General features: G+C 34.1%; 1 protein-coding gene across 1 annotated transcript in view; it reads right to left on the reverse strand.

Moving 5' to 3' along the window:
- Positions 1-18,563, reverse strand: part of Polr2B (RNA polymerase II subunit RpII140) — a 203,190-nt gene that overhangs the window by 183,334 nt on the left and 1,293 nt on the right. Inside the window, exons 2-4 of the mRNA XM_090409695.1 lie at positions 17,637-17,860; positions 11,208-11,320; positions 34-253 (exon numbers count right to left, since the gene is read on the reverse strand). Coding sequence (XP_090265821.1) covers positions 34-253; positions 11,208-11,320; positions 17,637-17,860 — 557 coding nt within the window. The remainder of the gene's footprint in view (positions 1-33; positions 254-11,207; positions 11,321-17,636; positions 17,861-18,563) is intronic.

Genomic DNA, 18,563 nt, shown 5'->3' on the forward strand with positions numbered 1-18,563 from the left:
AACCATAAAAAACAAAATCGCATTATAGCTCACCTTTTCTGAACCATTGATGATAAAATAACCACCAGGATCAAGAGGGCATTCATTCAATTCACTCAAATCTCTGTCTGTTAACCCATTTAATAAGCAGTATGTCGAACGAAGCATAATAGGTATCTTCCCAATAAATGTTTTCTGATGTTGTGTTTCCACTGGATCTTCACCCTCTTTGATCACAGTTTTAGTTATGTCTACATACAAAGGAGCTGAATACCTAAAACAGATTTTTAGTTTGTTTTTTTTAATAAGCTGTGGTCTATGGATGTAGATAAATGAATCTGGAAGTGCAATTATAAAAGTAAAGATTAAATTACAGTCAACTTACCTGGATGAAGATTGCCAATATGGAGATTATATTTATGAATTTACATTTAAATTTATTTTTTATTTCCATTAAATGTATTTTCCATTTATTACTAAATAAATATAACCTCAACTCTATGTTTAAACCACACTTCAACTAGAAACCATTATCTGCTCTGCAAAAAATGAACTTCATCTTCTATCACATCCAGGAATATATGTGAATACTGTTTATGAACTTGGCCTACTATGGAGAGAAACAGAAAGATCTGTAAAATCCACCTAACAGAACAATAGAAATGCATTCACTCCCCTGGAACAGCAGGCTTTAACTCCCCCCCCCCTTCACATAGGATTATGTGAAGGGAGGGTGTTTAAAGTAAGATATATGTGAGATATATATACATATATGATTATATGTTGGGGTGAGATATATATACATGTGAGATATATATACACATATGAGATATATATACACATATGATTATATGTTGGGGTGAGATATATATACATGTGAGATATACATACATATATGATTATATGTTGGGGTGAGATATATATACATGTGAGATATGTGAGATATATATACATATATGATATATATGTATATATACATATATGATTGTGAGATATATGTATATATAGATATATTGTGAGATATATGAATGTGAGATATATATACATATATGTTGGGGTGATTATTTTTGAAGTTCAGTAGCAGTAATGAAACACTAACCAAAGAAACATGGTTACATTAGTTTGCCTAAAATTTGAAATGCAGTCATTTTAAGTACTCCAGTCCAAAAGCTGTTTGTGATTCCCACCCACAAAAGGTTATTAAATGGGTGGGCTAAGGATCATTTTATTTCCATTTTCTTCAATTTTTTTAATAAACTTTTTCCATTTTTTTATTTTTTCATTTTTTTATATAGTCCAGAGATCAAACATTCGAATTTTTTCATGCCACTTCAGGCCTACAATAAGCAGGGCAGTGGTCTCACACTGGGCAACGAAATTCACCTCCCATCTAAAGACAATCGCAAACATCCATACCCATGGCAGGATTCGAATCTGTGACCTGTTGGTTGGAAAGCTGGTATGCTAACTACTTGGCCAACAAGGCCAGCAATATGTTTACTTTTTAAGTACACTTTTTTATCCACACTTTCGGGTTCTTATCTGTTACAATTTCAACTGTTCCCACACTAACATATTACTTGTGACAAATTGTTTGGCTCTAAACATGCTTGTTTGAAATCGAGCATAATATCACTACTTAATAAATTAAATATCTTATTTATTTTGTTCTTTTTTTTTTTTTAATATTGTCAAACTTATGATGAATTTGTTTTCTCCCATTTTGCCAAAAAAATGTTCAAGTGGAACAACAAATTTTAATAGAACCTAAAGATCCAAATTCCTTAAACTGCATCAAGCCAGAGAAGAAAAACTATCAATTCAAATTGTTTTGAAAATAAATATGGTCCAATTCTAGCAAAACTGAAAGAGGAAATTATTATAATTTCATAGTGTTTTGCAAATAAACAGAATTATGGAACATATGGAGAAAAAAAAAACTATCAAGGAACCTTGGACCAATTCAAAAATGAATTTACTGCATAAACAGCAGTATACCAATATAGCTAAACACATAACATCATTAACTTATTTTTAACTATACAGCAATCCCTCGATTAGTGTGTCATGTTTTTTCTATACCCAAATTTGATTAGTGTGCCTATATACATCTTAAAAATAAATGTTACAGATTTTAAAAAGTTTCTATCTATACATTTTTTATGGCTAACTGTTTTAAAAAAATCACTCACCAGGATGAATTAATTTAGTTAACAATTTAAAATGTTTTATAAAGTTATTTTTTAATGGCATACTACATTATTTCCATGTACACAATGTTCCAAATTTACCACCAAAATTTATGTCATTTATGTCATCAAAATATATAGCATTTTGATGATCGTATCTCGTGCCTCTTTTGTAATTGTTTTCCTAACATTTTTTATTTCAAAGTATTTTCCCGACCTTTCATCATGAGTACAAGAATTAGTGAACAAAAAGTGGAAGTGTAAAAATTATTTGAAAAGTAATCTCATTATAAGAAAAACTTGAAATAATAAAGAAAAATGAACAAGGCGAGTCCAGAGCAAAGATAGGACAAGAACACAAAAATGGGTAAATCAACTATAAGAGCAATTTTAAGCAAAACTGCTGAATACAAAGAGAAAGGTAAGGTTGCTTCAAGTTCATCATGTATGTACTTGAAATCAATGTATCATAATGATTGAATTAGAGACTTCTTTCTCCATGGAGTGAAGATGGCAACCAAAAACGGGTCCCTCTAAGCACTGACCTTATTAAATCAAAAGCATTAAGTCTCTTTGCAACCTTGAAAGAAAGGGCTATCAATGATGGAAAAGAAGAATTCCATGTTAGTGCTGGGTGGTTTGAGCATTTCAAAAAGAGAAATAGCCAACATAATCACAGGCAAAGCTGCAGGTGCAGATAAGGAGGTGACTTACTCAACTTCCAACTCAGTAAAAACTTAAAAGATTTCAAGTTCAAGGTAGCTTTTTTTGTTTGTTAACTTGAAACTAATCCAGATAATGGTATAGACAAAATGAGTAGAATAATAATACAAATAGTAATCATATAATTTATTCAGATTTATAATTTTATATTTGCATTAAGTGATAATGTTAATAAGATCCTTCATACAAATTTAAATTAAAAAACTGTTTTTCAATGTTCAATACATTTCTTTAGAAAGTTAGCATCATCAATATCTCATTATTTTAATAAGAATTCTGCACACTAGTGCTGTAGCCACGTGATGAGAGAGTAAAATAACCATGTGGTATTAATCAAAATAGAACAACACATTAATTACAGTTAAACATTTAGCTGACTAAAGTTAATTATAGTAGAGATATTTCATACATATATCATGAGCCATGATGTAATAATAGTAATGATGTAATTTTTTTATGTAGTACTGTCATATCCTGTACACCCCTTGAGGGTACATGGCAGGAATTTGATGATGATGATGATCATGATCATGAGCCATCTTCAGTGTATTTTACAGGGAAATCAAACAGATTTTTTTTTCCTGTATGCAGCTGCAAGACGGCCAGCAGGTTAAAAACAACACTATTAACCCTTTAACTGCTGATTTTATATTCTACTGATATTGTCCCATGTGCTGAATTAATTTTGCAAAAAATTTATAAATAAAATCAATTAAAATTCTTACTGAAGTAAGAAGTCCATCATGTATGTACTTGAAATCAATGTATTATAATGATTGAATTAGAGAGACTTCTTTCTCTCTTTCTTTATAAAACAATAATAGTGTTTTATAAAATTTGCATAATCAAGGGGTGTCCACTTGATTATGCAAATTACACTCATTAATTTATGTAGAAATTAATCAAAATATATAAAGAGCACTATTATTTACAACACAGTTATTACTAAGCCTACCAAGTGCCAAGGTATGAAAATCCTAAAAATTTAGCATGGAATGATATTTTTCCAAACAGGGCTGTACAGAGTTCAACGTCACATTTGGTGCACATATACCAGCTCTCATGATGCTTCTTCTGCTCAAGAGTGGTATTGGAACAGACATAACAAACTCGAGCTGCATTCTTCTTCTTCTCAGTAGAAGAGAAGGGAAATGCCTTTCTTTGAGATGCAGTGGTTCATCTTCAAATGATGGATGTCCTTTCAACCTCTCTACTGCTCTTGGGATATGGCACTTTTGAATTATTCCCTGATAAACATGAGTTGGTAGTCTGCTAAGTTTGTGTTTTTTCCAAATTTTACATTATAGAGACAGTGGAAATTTAGTATGGTCATATCCAGAAGGTGGAAAAACAGTTTTTTGTACCACTTCATAGTTTTTCTCATACACTCAACAGAAGTGACCATTCATAGCAACAATTCATCAATTTGATCATCAGTAAGATAATGCAGATATTTACTAATAGACGTCATATTGTGACATCCCTGAAATCCCTGCCATCACGTGGTTTATGCATCGTACTGCATATGATTAGTTGACCAGTTCAAATTTTTCTCTTTAGATGTCATACAAGAACAGAAACCCAAGTCAAATAAACTTCAATTGGTTGGCAATACATGGAGGAACCTACCTGCGAAGTTAAAGTTTAAATATCTTACGACGATCTTTCCATACTAAAAATTTGTCTGAATATGGAAGGCGCACCAACCATACACATATGGGCTCAGCAAAGCAGGCGTGTATTTCCGAGTCCATAATAATACGTTCTAAGCAGTTAAAGGGTTAAGCTGAAATGAGGCATGGGTATATGCATGCATATGAGTGAGAACAAAAAAACATTACATACATAACATTAAAAAGTATCGTCAGTCCTCAACTACAGACAGGGTGAAGTTCTAATGATCTAATCAGAAGTCTAAAAGGTTATAAGTCAGAAATCACTACATGAACCATAAAGATATGGTTATTATTATTAACCATATTATTCCTAATGTATTATTAGGAATAATAGGTAAAGATATTATTCCTGAATGCTAAAATGTTTTTGAGGTATCGGTTTTGCTAAAACCTTTAACTAATTTTACCCTTCATTTATAATGAAATAATACAATGTACAAATTACAACAAAGTTATTATACAGTACTATAATGTAATAAATAATGAAACATCTACACTGATTCTATACTCACCAATAAATTAATTAGATAGTAACAAATGGAGAAAGTAATTCTTCAAAGCTGCTGCATTATTAATTGAGTAATTCATTAGAAGAGGTAAGAGATGCTAGATAATCAACAAATTCTTCAAATTCAAGAATTGTAAAAAAGCATTCTGAAGATGGTTGTGGTTCAACAGATATATAACTTGTAAAAGGTATGGAGATAGCAGGATTTTTTCCTCCATGAAACTCGGGTTTTTTTATCCTGCATAATGGCAAATTGGCCAACGGAACACATGCAATTTTCAGCGAAAAATTACTACTGGTGGTGGGCAGCAGATGGCAATGCATGTTAATGGTGGTAGTGTCACAGTGTGTGTAGTAGGAGGATTAAGTAGATGAGATGGTGAGTCGTTGAGTAGCAATGTGCATTCCCACGATGAGTTCAAGGACTCCTTGGAGGTGTCATGTAATAACTTCATTCACACAAACTCTCACCTATGTTCTTCTGCTCTACATTCATTATCGGCACTCGTCTTTTTTTTTTATCCCCTCCTCAACCAAATCACAATGTTCTTTTTTACTCAATTGCTCCAATATCATTGCATAGATAGAGTTGTTTCTTTGAATTATGGCCAAAGCAGATAAGACTGAGACCATTCTATTATCAATTTTCTTACACTAATACTCAGATTCTTTTTCTTCATCCTAACAGTCCAATTCATTCTCAAAGTCAAGTAAACCACTTACAATACTCAAACTAACACCAAAACTTAAACTCAGATATTTGTAATAACTAGTAATACAGCTTCTTTGATATTCAGCAAAGGAAAGCAACAATGACTTATTTTCTCGATTATACAAGAAAACCTCGCTTAATGCAATTATTAATCCATCAATTAATGCACACTAAGCAAAATCGCATTAAGCGAATGCAAAAAAGAATAGGAATAATTATATTCATATATCAGTTCGCATAAATTTGGAGGAAAAAAAAAATTACAGTATAATCTATATTAGAGGATAAAATCATCAAAGTTAATAAAAATCAATTGCCTAAATTTCTTTTATTTTTAATGTCTAAACATTTGATTGAGCTACTTTTTTTTTTTTTTTACAAAAAAAAATTTACATAAAGATGTTTGAATTGTGCTCGACTTTATCATCTTCTCATGCAGTTTGCAATAGCTGGCGATCGCTTTATCAAGATTTGGGTGGACTTCGAAACTTCATTCCATATCAGGATCAGCATTTTGAAATTTGTTACAAGGTTATTTTGCACTTGGTTAGACTATAATAAATTTAGTTTAATCGTTCATCAAAGGGCGAGCAAGGGGTGCTTAAGGGCTGTATAACTGAGAGGAGACCTCACATAGCCTTTAAAGGAATGCAGAGAACCGACAAGGGCTTCCGACCTAATGTCCAATCCTCACCTTCTCGTGGTACACCCTGGTGGGTATCTACCTGGATACTGAACGAACAAGGATGGGCTGGCAATTCGGGATTTAGCCGAACAAATTGTATTCTTATTGGCTTAAACCAATATAAAAAATGATGGTACAACATGACAAAATTTCATGCCAGCTGGGGCATCGCCTGGTTAAACAAGGCCACTGTTGTTTTTGCCAGGGAATCAGGGCGAACAGCGAAAAGTCAGCTACTGGAACAAATCTGAAAGCACACCCCAACTCAACATCACCAGAGTTAACGATCGGTACTATCAACATAAGAAGCCTGAATGGCAAAGAAATGGAGCTAGCTGAGGAATTAGATAAGTACCAGATTGACATTATACTGGTGACTGAAACAAAAAAGACAAAAACTGATGAGATCTTTCTGAGCAATAAATACAAAATGTTAATTTCAGGCAATGACAATCAAAGAAAAGAAGGAGTAACCATAGTATTCAACACTAAATACAAGGCTAATCTTCTTGAATGGCAGGCAGTCTCGAGTGATGTGGGCAAATATCAGAATGGAGAATTGGACAATGAGACTTATTTGTGCCTATGGTCCCACAGAATGTTCTACTAAAGTAGAAGTGAAGGAATTTTTTTTTGATGCTTTATAAAAAGCAACTGAAACAACAAAAGAGGAAAAGTTGGTCCTTGTTGGGGATCTAAATAGCAGAGTAGGAAATGATTGTCAGACATACAAAAATATTTTGAGAAAATTTGGAGAAAAGAGCAATAATAATGGCAAATACCCGTTGAATTTCTGCTCAGGACATGGACTGGTTATTACTAACACCATGTTCCAACATAAAAATGTGCACAAATTCACATGGAGAGAAGAGGCAAGGAATAAAAAAAGTCTCATTGACTATGTTATTGTTGATAGTGATACTTTCTCCCTGGTGCAGGACACCAAAGTGTATAGAGGATTTGAAATTGGAAGCGATCACTATTTAGTTTTGAGCAGGATAAAGTTGAATACCATATTGAAAAGAATAACATGTAAGAAAGTTTTAAAGCAAATAAAAGTTGAGCAGCTCTCAGATGTGAACTGTAGACTAAAATACACAAAGATTATTGAAGAAATAATGAAAGAGTTTCAGAACAGGAACCAAACCTTCGAGATTCAGTTGCAAGCCTTGAAGAAAACCCTGATTGATTCAGCCAGAGAGGCATGTGCTGAGGTTGTCTGCAAGGATAGAAAAATCAGAACTCCATGGTGGACACAGGAAGTTAAAGAGGCAGTGAAGGAAAAGAAGAAAGCACATCGAAAGTTTCTAGCAAATAAGTCACCTTGTACTCTTAGAAAAATACAGGCAGAAATGTAAGAAAGCTAACACTGTGTAAAACTAGCTAAACAAAAGTCATTGGAAGATTTTGGTAAGAACATAGAAAATAAATATCAAGAGGGTGGCAAGATATTCTTGAAGAAAGTTGAAGAAGCTCAGAAATGGAGGAAAGAGTGCTGTAAAAGGAATTAGAGATGATAAAGGTGATATGAAAACTGAATAAAAAGATATCCTTGAAGTATGGGGTAATTACTTCAAAAAAAGTGCTAAATGAAACAAGCAATGATGACAGCACAGTGATAAAATAGCACTGACCAAGCATGCAGTCAGGAATGCATATCCGTACTTGAAGTAGAAAAAGCCATCAAAAGCCTGAAATGTGGAAAGGCAGCAGGAGTAAATGATATTCAACCAGAAATGCTCATGTATGGAGGTATAAAAGTCTTACAGTGGCTGCACTGCACTGCATAGTTCAGAATGCCTGGAGAGAGGGACGAATTCCAGATGATTGGAGTAGAGCTCTCATAGTACCCATATATAAAAAGGGAAATAAAACTGAATGTGGGAATTACAGAGGTATTTTTGTACTGAGTGTTCCTGCTAAGATATATACAAGTATACTTGAGAAACGGTTGAGAAGGATTGGGGAAGAGAAGCTTGGTGAAGAATTTTCCCATGCTTTCTCAAATAGTTGAGAAAGCATGGGAATATAACAAAGATCTGTTTTAAGTTTTGTAGATCTGGAAAAGGCATATGACCAGAGAGAGAGAGAAACTATTCAATATGCTACAGTTATATGGTGTCAAGGGGACATTATATCAAGCAATACTTAGTCTTTATTTGAGTTGTAAGTCAACAGTTAGAAATGAAGGAAGTGCAGGAAGATGGTTTAATGTTAAATCTGGTGTGAGACAAGGATGTACATTATTCCCTCTGTTATTCATTATCCATATGGATTACATTATGAAGGAAAGTGGTATTAAACATGATATCAGAATTAATCAGAATTGGAGATGTTAATGTCAGCTCTTTGCTTTATGCAGACGATGTCATACTACTAAATAAATCCACTACAAGTTTGCAAGATTCCCTGACTAAATTGAATAACTGTTGTAAGAGATATGGTATGAAGGTCAGCATTAAAAAGAAAAAGACAATGAAAATAGGTAGAATTGTCAAAAATGTCAACTGCATTGTGAATGGAGAACCTATAGAACAAGTAAAACATTTCAGCTACTTAGGCACGATTTTTAGTGAAGATGGTAAATTAAATATGGAATATAGACGATAGAATTAACAAAGCTGGTATGGTAGGAAGTCAATTGAATAAATTCATATGGAATAAGAGAGAAATTAGTCAGAACACTAAATTAGCTGTATACAAGACAGTGTTCAAACCAGTTTTAACTTATGGATCTGAGAGCTGGGTCAGAAGTAAAACATTTGACCAAAGACTAGATACCGCAGATATGAGAGTCCTGAGAAAGATTAGAGGCGTGAACAGATGGCATCAATAGAAATATCATATTAAAAACGATTATATTAGGAAAGAACTTGACATTGTCAGTATCCAGGAATGCGTTAGCAGAGCTAATCTCAGGTGGTATGGTCACTTAAACAGAATGGGCAAGGAAAGATTAGTAAAACAAGTGTTCTCTGCCAGGTTGGCAGGAAAACGACCCAGAGGAAGACCAAGATATAGGTGGATTGATATGGTACAATGTGCCTTAGACGATAGAAATATTAGATCTGATAATACTAATATTGGAGTCTTGACAAGTAACAGACTGATTTGGAGGAAAATTGTAGATAGGAAGTTAGTAATGATGTAAATTTTTCATGTAGTACTATCATATCCTGTACACTCCTTGAGGGCAGGAATGTCAGGAATTTGATGATGATGAAGTGTGAGCAAACAAAGTCTGCGCTTGAAAATATCTTCAGGACTGAGCAAAGGTAGTGCAACATGGTAGTGGCCCTTCCCTTAATGCATAAGATTATACATATCCGCAAGGAGATGTGTTTTGCATTATGGGAGATACCGAGATAGGAGTGATGATAGCTTGGTCCACCTTAGCTCTGAGTTGCCTGGTGTTGCACTACCTTTCCTCAGTCCTGAAGATATTTTCAGGCACAAATTTTGTTTGCTCACACTTGGATAAAGGATTAAACTAAATTTATTATAAGGATCAGCATCAAACAAAATTTCCTTAGAATACTCAATGTGATTTAAAACTAGTTCAAGTTCTTTTGCAGTTAACTTCTTAGTCGTAACATTCTCTTCTTGTTCGCACTCCTATCTTCTTCTTCTTCATATGCACGCTATTCTTCCAGTTGAAGGAGATCATTCTCGCTTAAATGTTCTGAATGGGAATTAAGCAAGTTTCTCACATCTTCATTATCCAGTTCATTAAATCCAAGTTCTTTTCCAATTGTGCTAATTTCTTCAATAATGTTAGATCTTGGATTTTGTACATGAACTAACATAGGCTTGAGTTTAAAGTCGCCTTCTGCATTGCCTTCTAACAAAAGTGTAAGATGATCATTAGAAACTTTGTATCCCGGTTGATACTTCAGTTTTAGCTAGGAAAGTTTTTGTTGGCATACGCTTCCAAAAGAGACCAATTTCGTCAATGTTGATTATTTGCCGATCATCATAATCACCCTACTGAATTATCCTTTGCAATTCTTCAGGAAACTTGGCCACAGAACCTTTATTAGTACTAGCAGATTCCTCAGTTATTCTTATGTTATGCAGTCCAGTTCGATTATAAAAATGGTCAAACCATCCTAAACACGCAGTAAAGCTTTCACATTTCTCTTGAAAGTTGGTCTCTTTCAATGAGGTAAAGATATTGAGAACTTTTGCCTGAATATTCCCTGTACTAAGGGGTATTCTTTTTTGGTTATAATCCTCAATCCAGAGTGATAGAAGACATTCCTTCTCGATCATTAAATGGCTTCTATTTCAGGTGATCTGCATGCTTAAAGAAGTAGTAGCAACTTTTCCTTGTTCTTTGTATTCATTGCTCTTATTTAATATAGTAAAAATTGTAGACTTGCTGTATGCCAGGTTTTGCACAATCATTGTATTACCAGGACCCTTTCATTCGCTGCAGATTGGCAACAAAAAATTTCACGTAACGAAAAATTTCGCATAACATAAAAAAATTGCGTTAACTGATTAATCACTTGCTTAAAGACGGAAATTGTATCATTTCATTCAATCGTGCTAACTGATTATCGCGCATATCAAATTTGCGTTAAGCGAGGTTTTCTTGTAGTTTTATGCCTAATACACTTTGTAAAAAATAAAATCAGAAGGTTTAAATTAATAAGAATGAAAAGTTAAAGGAAATTCTTTTGATCGTATGTATACAATAATACCTTTCAATGCAATCAGCAACACTACTTACGTTAAATTTCTAAGTCTTGCTTCATTTGGCATCATAGGACAAGGTGCACCATCTTTTTCCCAATGTGTTGGCTTTGAGAGATAAATCTGTTCAAACTTCAGAAGATATCGTGGCTAAAAGGAATGAAAATTACAGAAACTTTTAATTCTGATGTAATAAAAAAAGGAACGTGATACTTTCAAATTCACACAACAACAACACTCGAAGATTAGTGTCTAGACCAGTGGATCCAACAAATAAAACTAAGTTCTAATATCAGGAAACTGATTGGGCTGCTATAAATTTCTTTCTATCTATCTAATCCATTTTAGTGATATTACTTACTGAAAATGTACATGTATATGTTCATAAAAGATGGTGAGTTGCATAAGAAATATATCCTTCATCTGTCCCTTAACATGTTATACCTGATGACCTATCATAGTCAAGTAATCTGAAATCATATAAGTCCAATTAATACTTTGGCAGACCCATTAATTGTATCTACATAGCAGTCTATGTAGATACGATTGTATGTACATACTGTCAATCACGTATTCTCAGGCTAGTTTGTTGAAAAGATGAAAACTCCACAACCTATGTAGGAGACCGGCTATGATAAGTACTTTCAACCTTCAGATGAAACTATCTTAAAAGTTTTTGCAACCTAGGTAGAATTCAAACCCGGGTCTTTCCAACTAAACAGCACAATCATTAACAACTGATACACTGTGGAGTTACACCATATATATATATATATATATATATTATTATTATCATCTGAACTCCTTGTAACCAAGAGACTCATCATGGGAGGTCCCTTTCTCACATGAACAGCTCATCATATGTTGACTTAAATGCATTCATTATCTCTGCACTCACCACACTTTCAGGCAATGCATTCCAATTACCCATCACTCTCCATGCAAAAATCTACTCCTCATTTCTACTTGCTTAGACCCTCCTTATACAGCTTCCAGGGATGGCCTCTTGCTCTCCCCATGTCTCCAACCATTGTATAAAAAGTCTCATTCATATTAATCTAGTGATTATCCCTTATCAAATTATATGCCTCGATAATGTCTCCCCCTCCTTCTATCCACTGGGCTCTGAAATTTGCATTCTCTCAATCTGTCCTCACATTTCACATTCCAGAAACCAGAAAAACTGACTGCATCAATCGTCTTTCAACCCTCTCCAACAACTAATCATCCTTTTGAAAGCCAGACAACCAAATCTATGCACAGTAATCCACATGTAATCTGATCAAAGCTTTGTACAATGGAATCATAACATCCTTATTTCTACATGTCAGTGTTCTCCACATCATTATCATAATCTGCTGTTGCCCTCAATATTTTAACAAAATTGTCCCTGAAATTTCAGGTCGCTGTCCACTATCACTCCCAGATCCTACATCTCTTCACACCTACTCTAAGATATCCCCCAATCTTATACTTGGCATCCCATCTTTGCTTCCCAAATTTTCAAACTTTACACTTTGCTTACTGAAATATCATCCCCACATACATGCCCATTCACTCTGTCTATTCCAGTCCTTTTGCAATGCTACCACATCTGCTCTACTTATAGCTCCCCCCACCCTTACCAGCTCCAAACAACTGCACAATCACCATTCAAGCCCGCTTCCAATGTCATTACAAAAAACAATAATGGTCCCAAAACAGATCCCAGGCCACACCACTAGTGACTTTCCTTTTCTGGAATATCTACCAGAGGGAATGTTCCAATCCAATGCATTCATCTACCATCCAGCCCCATCTGTTCCAATTTGATCACCAGCTTGTCATGTGGCAATCTATTGAAGAGTGTTGCAAAATCTAAATATATCACTGTGTGTGTATCCCCTTTGTCCAACATATTTGTCATCTTGTTATAATAAGTAGTAAAATAAAATAATAAATAAGTAAGCAGACTGCTAAAACACAATTTTCCTTTAACAAATCCATGCTGTACATGAAAAAGTATTCTGCTGCTGTCAATCCAGTTCTGAATTCTTATCTTCACTAGCTTCTCTAATACCTTGACCACAACTCCAGACAAGCAGACTGACCTATAATTTGAAGCCTTAGTTTTATCTCCTCCCCTTTATGAAGTGAAATAATTTTGCCTTCTTTCCACTCCTTTGGAATTTGGGTCAATCTAAGACTCATGTTAAAAAGGTAAGTTAAAGCTGTTAACTGTCTGGAACATTCTCTCAAGACAAGTGATGATATACCATCAAGTCCTATGGTGGCCTTATTGACATCAAGTTTAACTCAAGTCCTCATATTCCTCCAGCTCACACACCATCAGTGGTTCTTATCCCTTCCCACTGCTCTCGAGTTCTGCATTATGTTACATTCACAAAGATGGATTACTTTAATGAACTGCTGATTTAACACCTCTGTTGTGACGGACCTTTTCATGTAATGTTCTAAATCCGCCATCTTGTTTCAAGTCACTCTTATTAATAAAACAACTAATTGCGAAGTGATCACCGATCCAAAAGTAGGGAAATTTATATTTATACTGCGCCACCCTATTCTTAGATTAGTCTATATAAATAGTAGGATCAATTCTTAATTAGTTAGCAGTCATCTCATTAGGCCGAATTATTTATTATCATTTTTACTCGGGTTCCCGCTAGATTCGAATGTTTATGAACGGTGCAATAAAAAGGAATTCAGGCAAACACAATATTTAGATCAACAAAATAAAACATTTAATATATGATATGGTTAACAAATACAAAAACTCTATTTTAAAATGGAACTATACAATTAACTTAATACAACTTCTCAGGTCACTCATGCTAAATCAATGTTCTAACTTCCATTTACAATTCACAGTCTCAAAAACACAAATCTTCTTATCTCAAGTTAATATAACAACTTCACATTTAATCAGTCTTCACAAATCTATCAGCTCAATGTTTATATTCACAGCAGGCAATACTCTATGTAAGCAATATTCCAAACAAATGTATTCCGGTCCTTGAGCATCAGAGATATATCACAGTTAAAGCTAGAATAGAAAAACTTATACAGCTACTCTTACCAGACAGATTCTTCAATACATCAAATTATTGAGAGAGCACTTACGAATTAACTTAATTAACGTTAGCGGAACACACATAATAAATATTCTCCACAGTTTAAACTGTACTACTGCTAGTCGCACTTCACTATTCCAAACAACAGTAATTAGGTACTGATATCTTTTCTTGTTCACTTTTCTCCAAGTAATCAATATAACCTTTTCCTAGGGCAACATAGAATTTAATCGTAATCCAGATTAACTGGAACTAATCAGAATTTTCGCATTGACTGTCCAGTTTCCTTTTTATCTGATCACGATGTTAACCTTTCTTCATAACAACAGCTGACTTCACTTATAATATTAAACTTTATGATTCACTACTTATTGGTTCACTTCCGAACACTATTTTCAAAAATTTCTGCCCTAAGGATCTTATAATCTTGGTCCCGCAAAACTCTCTCCTCCCTCGCTTAATAATAATTCTTCTCTCCCTTTCTCTGTCTTCTCTATCTATGACCTTCCTTCTCCTTTTTGTTTCTATCTATGACCTTCACTCCCACCTTACGTTCGAACGCCACGCTCTACTCCACTCGTGGTTGTTTACGCGTGCGTCTCCATGACAACAGACTAAGCGTAAACATTTCGCTAATGTAATGTATGCTCTTTTACTACTACTACAGTGATTACATAACATTAAATATTTCACAAATAAGAACAACAGAATATTTAAGCTATTTCTTCAACTTTTTAATTACGTATACAGTTAAATATAAAATAACACTTTACGTTACATCATACATATTTGGTTATACAAAATTCTACACATTTTATTATTTTATAACTAATAATAGATCAGGTTTTGAATAAATATTCAATTAGTAATTCTCAATTAGGGAATAATAAATAATTTTATATAAGCCATGATTAATATTTAATAAGCAATGTTAAATGTGAATGAAAAAAATTAAATTACATAACATAGCTTCATTCACAATTTAACACCTCTACTATATCCTCTACAGTGGCTGGTTGTCATTCTACCATTATCACTGATCAACATCATCCTTTCATAATCATTCTTCCTTTTACTGGCCACATATTGAACAAACTCCCTATGATTTGTTTTAACCTCATTTGCTAAATCATACTGCACTTTTGGTACTTTCACCTACGTCATTGTGTTTGCTTGCTCTTTGTACTCCTCATGTAACCGAGTAGTGCCACTCATCTTGTGCTGCCTTCACACAATGCCTCTTTCTTCCAGATTGCATGCATCACCTCTTCAGTTATCCATTTCACACCTACCTTATTTAATTTCCTGACCTTTGGAATACAATCAGTCATTGTCCATGTCAGATAGTTGCTGAGTAAGGACCAAGCAACAATGATTTCCTTCTCATCCAATTACTCATTCCATGATATCACTGCAAGCCACCTCCTGAGTTAGTAATAATCACCCATCTTATAGTTCTGCAGATAACCCTTTCTCAGAAAAGTTCTGATATGGCTGGCTACTACACAAGCGATCACTTCAGTCACTTTCATCAACTTAAGGAAGACTGGACACTTCATTTACAATAATATTTCTAATGAGATAATCAAATCCAAAACCCTTGATCCTCTGTTATATACTATCTGCCTAAGATAGTTGTCAAAAGGCCATCAATTGTCCCATGTTCCTTGCATTTCCATGCAAATCTGTAATTATCTTCAGTTCATTCTGCATATGTTTAATCTCTTGCCTCATTTTTAAAAACTTTGTATTCATCTCTTCAATCACCTTCTTACTGCCATTATGCCAATCACATTTTCACTACCTTGTACATCTGCTGTCTTGCCACTCACCACCACTAACTTGCTGTCAGTTACACCTATCATCTTCAATGCACTTAAGTGTACTGTCAACTCTGATTACTTCCACAGCAACATCCATGATCTTTTGCCAGCAACTGTTCACACTGAATGATATCATAATCTATAAGCATATATAAACAAACATGCACCTATCTCATCTCATCTTCCTTATACCCTCTTTTACCTTGCGGTGTCGAGGGTCCATTGATCATCGGACCTCACTCCGTTTACAGGATAAGGTGGTCAGCTTTATGCCCCGGTGTATCCTATGGCCTGTAGTGTTGAGTTCTCAAGGCCAGTTTGCCTGCTTTGTGGGATGAAAACCCCCAGAATAAACTGAGGAAAAAACCCTGTTGTCCACGCCGAAGACCGGCTAACTTGGCTATGGCTGAGGAAGATCCTTCAGCTTCTCACGTCACCGACGGGAATTGAACCTAGGACACTCCTTCCCCAGGCATATGGTTGCGAAGCGCACAGCCACTAGGCTAACCGTGCGGACTCATGCACCTATATAAATAAATAAAAATCCTGTCATTGTATGAGTAACTACTATACTAACAAATAACACGAACCTACAGAATTAGGTTCAAGTTGTGTTTTTAGCAGTCAAAAAAATATGTATCTTTCTCAGCAAAACAATAAGAAATTCAGCATAAAACTGCTTTTTCTACATAGCAATTATTATGAGATGCTGAAATTACATCCTTTGATTTCTTTCAATCAATAATGACGAAATTACATAAAATCATTTGACATTTTGTTCTTAAAAAGTATTTTTTTGTATTAGCACTTATGTAAATACAATTTATGTCATATTCATCTAATAATAAAAAAGATACTTTATTTTATACCAGTTTTTGCTAACTTAATTTCAAAATGATACTTTAAGACTAGCTTTTTTTGATCTTATGTCCTACTCAGATTTTCTAAAATTCCCACCTTCTTTGCAGTTTTTCAAAAAGAGTAAAACATCAATTATATTTTTTCCCCCAGTCAAGCTTCTCATAAGTAACATTCAAATATTGAATAATTTTTTACATAACTTCATAGGAAAAGTGATGCACAACTTACTACAAGAACCGTTTTTATAGGCAGAACAAAAGCAGGCAAAAAGACAAAACTGTATGTGTATGCATTTGAATGTATTCACATGGTTTACTTCTTTGCTAAAGTAAAAAACAGATCACTAGTAAAGGTCTGTTAGAGCACTGTGGGGGGGGGGAGTGATGTGTGATGTATATGGTCATTTATTTATTCGTGGGGAGGTAATAATCTATGAACATCAGTGATAATAAAATTGAGTAACTGTAACCATAAAATATACTAATTTTATTTTTGATTTCTCACATCCAAGTGGAATAAACAAACAAAATGGAAAATTCTGATTCTTATTTTAGCATTATAAGAAAATCTGAAACAAAACAAATATGAAAGATAACATGCACGTTATCATTAGTGAGATTATAGATACATGAAACGTGCACTGTAATTTTAATTAAAAATCCTTGAAAAACTAATAATTAGAAATTCTGCTTCTGCAGCAGATGAACTCACAGGGTTTTCTATTTCTCCTGAGGTATGCTGAGCTTCAGCTTGTAGATCTATCTGTGGTGTATCCTCAACAATTCTCTGAACCGACATTTGAATGAATTCATCAAAAGAATCTAACTGCTGTCTAACCAAGCCTTTTTCATCAAAATAGGCACTAATAACAACCCAACATGCTTCCTGCCACAAATCGGGAGTAATTTCCTCTGAATCATCCTCTTCATAGGGTTCTACAATAAAAATATTATTTAATCAGTAATTTATATACTCATTTGTACTAATTGACAACAAAATCATGTTTGTCTTAAAATCAAATTTCTGCATATTTAATAAAATGAAATAGTTTTTTTATTATTATTATCATCATCACACCAAAATAATACAGTTCTAATACATTCACACAGCACCTCCAAATTACTGATAATGGTTATCTTTTGCTGCACCAAAGAGTTTAGTTCTAAACTTTAATTCCCTATCCACAGTCACTAAAGGGTGACTGTGGATAAGGAATTAAAGTTTAGAAGCCATATTGCAAAGGCTTTAAAATAAGGCCACATCTGAACTACAGCATGCAGCTCTGGTTGCCTGGATTCCATGGAAATGAGGAAATGGTGAAGATGATCCAGAGGCAATGAACAAGGTTGTGGCAAGCCAATGGAATGCTATATGAGTTATCATAAAAACATAACTTTAGCAGATGGAAGGGAGGGAGAGATCAAGGGCTCCCCTCCTGGAAATTATATGAGTGTTATTAGAAAGGGAGTTAAAACTAGATTGCTTGCTTTGGAGGATGGTGAATGGTGGAATGATTACCAGAGGTGAGTGTAAGAGCTTTGTAAGCAAAAGAGAGAGGTGTAATAAATATTGTATGAAGAATAGTAAGAGTGGGATAAGTCTCTGACTCAAGGAGATGCCCAAGAAAAATAATTATGT

Source organism: Typopeltis vanoorti, chromosome 20 (genome assembly GCF_054136105.1).
Source record: "Typopeltis vanoorti isolate ZY-2024b chromosome 20, IOZ_Tvanoo_1.0, whole genome shotgun sequence".
NCBI classification, from domain to species: Eukaryota; Metazoa; Arthropoda; class Arachnida; order Uropygi; family Thelyphonidae; genus Typopeltis; species Typopeltis vanoorti.